The 1,412-nt window shown below is 54.2% G+C and overlaps 1 protein-coding gene across 1 annotated transcript; it reads left to right on the top strand.

Moving 5' to 3' along the window:
* Positions 1 to 693: 693 nt before the first annotated feature.
* LOC104997194 (telomeric repeat-binding factor 2-interacting protein 1-like) lies at positions 694 to 1,406 on the top strand (the record flags this gene model as incomplete). Its single annotated transcript, XM_010851880.1, has 1 exon — positions 694 to 1,406. A coding segment is annotated over exon 1 (670 nt), but the record flags the coding sequence as incomplete, so codon positions are not given.
* Between the last annotated feature and the right edge of the window lie 6 nt (positions 1,407 to 1,412).

Raw genomic sequence — 1,412 nt, forward strand, 5'->3', positions numbered from 1 at the left:
GAACCTGTAAGTATGTTAGGTTACATGGCAAAGGGGAGTTAAGGTCATGGGTGGCATTCAAGTTGCTAATCAGCTGACCTTAAAATAGGGAGATTATCTGGACTATCCAGGTAGGCCTAATGTAATCATGAGGGTCCTTAAAAGTGGAGGAAAGAAGGAGATGTGGCTATGGAAGAGTGGTTGACAACTGCAACACTGCTGGCTTTGAGGATGGAGGAAGTGGGCCGGGAGCCAAGGAATGTGGGTGGTCGCCAGAAGCTGGAAAAGGCAAGAAAACAGATTCTCCCCACCAGGCCTCCACTGACACTTTGGTTTTAGCCTAGTGAGACCCGTGTGAGACTTCTAACCAACAGAACTGTAAGATAATCTATCCTCTTTTTAAGCTATCAAATTTACAGTAATTTGTTATGGTGACAAGAGAAAACTAATACAAGGTCGAATTTGTCCCCAAATCCAAAAACATTCTTAGAACTGGAGATGGTAGCACATGGTTTCTATTTCTTACTATGACAACTGATGCCTTGCTTTGAAATAATTCAAAGATTATATATGACATCCTCTGAAGCTTCCCCAATATGGGACATCTTGCTGAAACATATCAAATCTGACCATAAACTACTCTTATGCATGCAGTGGGAATGCCAAATAAATGTCATTAAACACTTAGATAAAAAGATGACAAAGGCTGTTCGCGCGGTCGCGAGGGGGCAGCTTTTTCGGGTGCCCGGGGAGAGCTATGGCGGAGGCGATGGAGTTGGGCAAAGACCCCAATGGACCCACTCACTCCTCGACTCTGTTCGTAAGGGAGGATGGCAGCTCCATGTCCTTCTACGTGCGTCCCAGCCCGGCAAAGCGCCGGCTCTCGACGCTCATCCTGCACGGCGGCGGCACTCTGTGTCGCGTTCAGGAGCCCGGGGCCGTGCTGTTGGCCCAGCCCGGGGAGGCGGCGGCCGAGGCCTCGGGCGACTTTATCTCCACGCAGTACATTCTGGACTGCGTGGAGCGTAATGAGAAGCTCGAGCTGGAGGCCTACCGTCTGGGCCCGGCTCCGGCGGCCTACCAGGCCCCAGAGACGAAGCCCGGGGTCCTGGCCGGGGGCGTCGCCGCGGCGGAGCCTGAGCCGCAGTCGCAGGCGGGGCGGATGGTCTTCACGGACGCGGACGACGTGGCCATCATAACCTACGTGAAGGAACATGCCCGCTCGGCCAGCTCCGTCACCGGTAACGCCTTGTGGAAAGCGATGGAGAAGAGCTCGCTTACCCAGCACTCCTGGCAGTCCATGAAGGACCGCTACCTGAAGCGCCTGCGGGGCCAGGAGCACAAGTACCTTCTGGGGGAGGCCCCGGTGAGCCCCTCCTCGCAGAAACTCAAAAGGAAGGCTGAGCAAGACCCGGAGGCTGCTGATAGCGGAG

Source organism: Bison bison, unplaced genomic scaffold (assembly GCF_000754665.1).
Source record: "Bison bison bison isolate TAMUID 2011002044 unplaced genomic scaffold, Bison_UMD1.0 scf7180017522480, whole genome shotgun sequence".
NCBI lineage: Eukaryota > Metazoa > Chordata > Mammalia > Artiodactyla > Bovidae > Bison > Bison bison.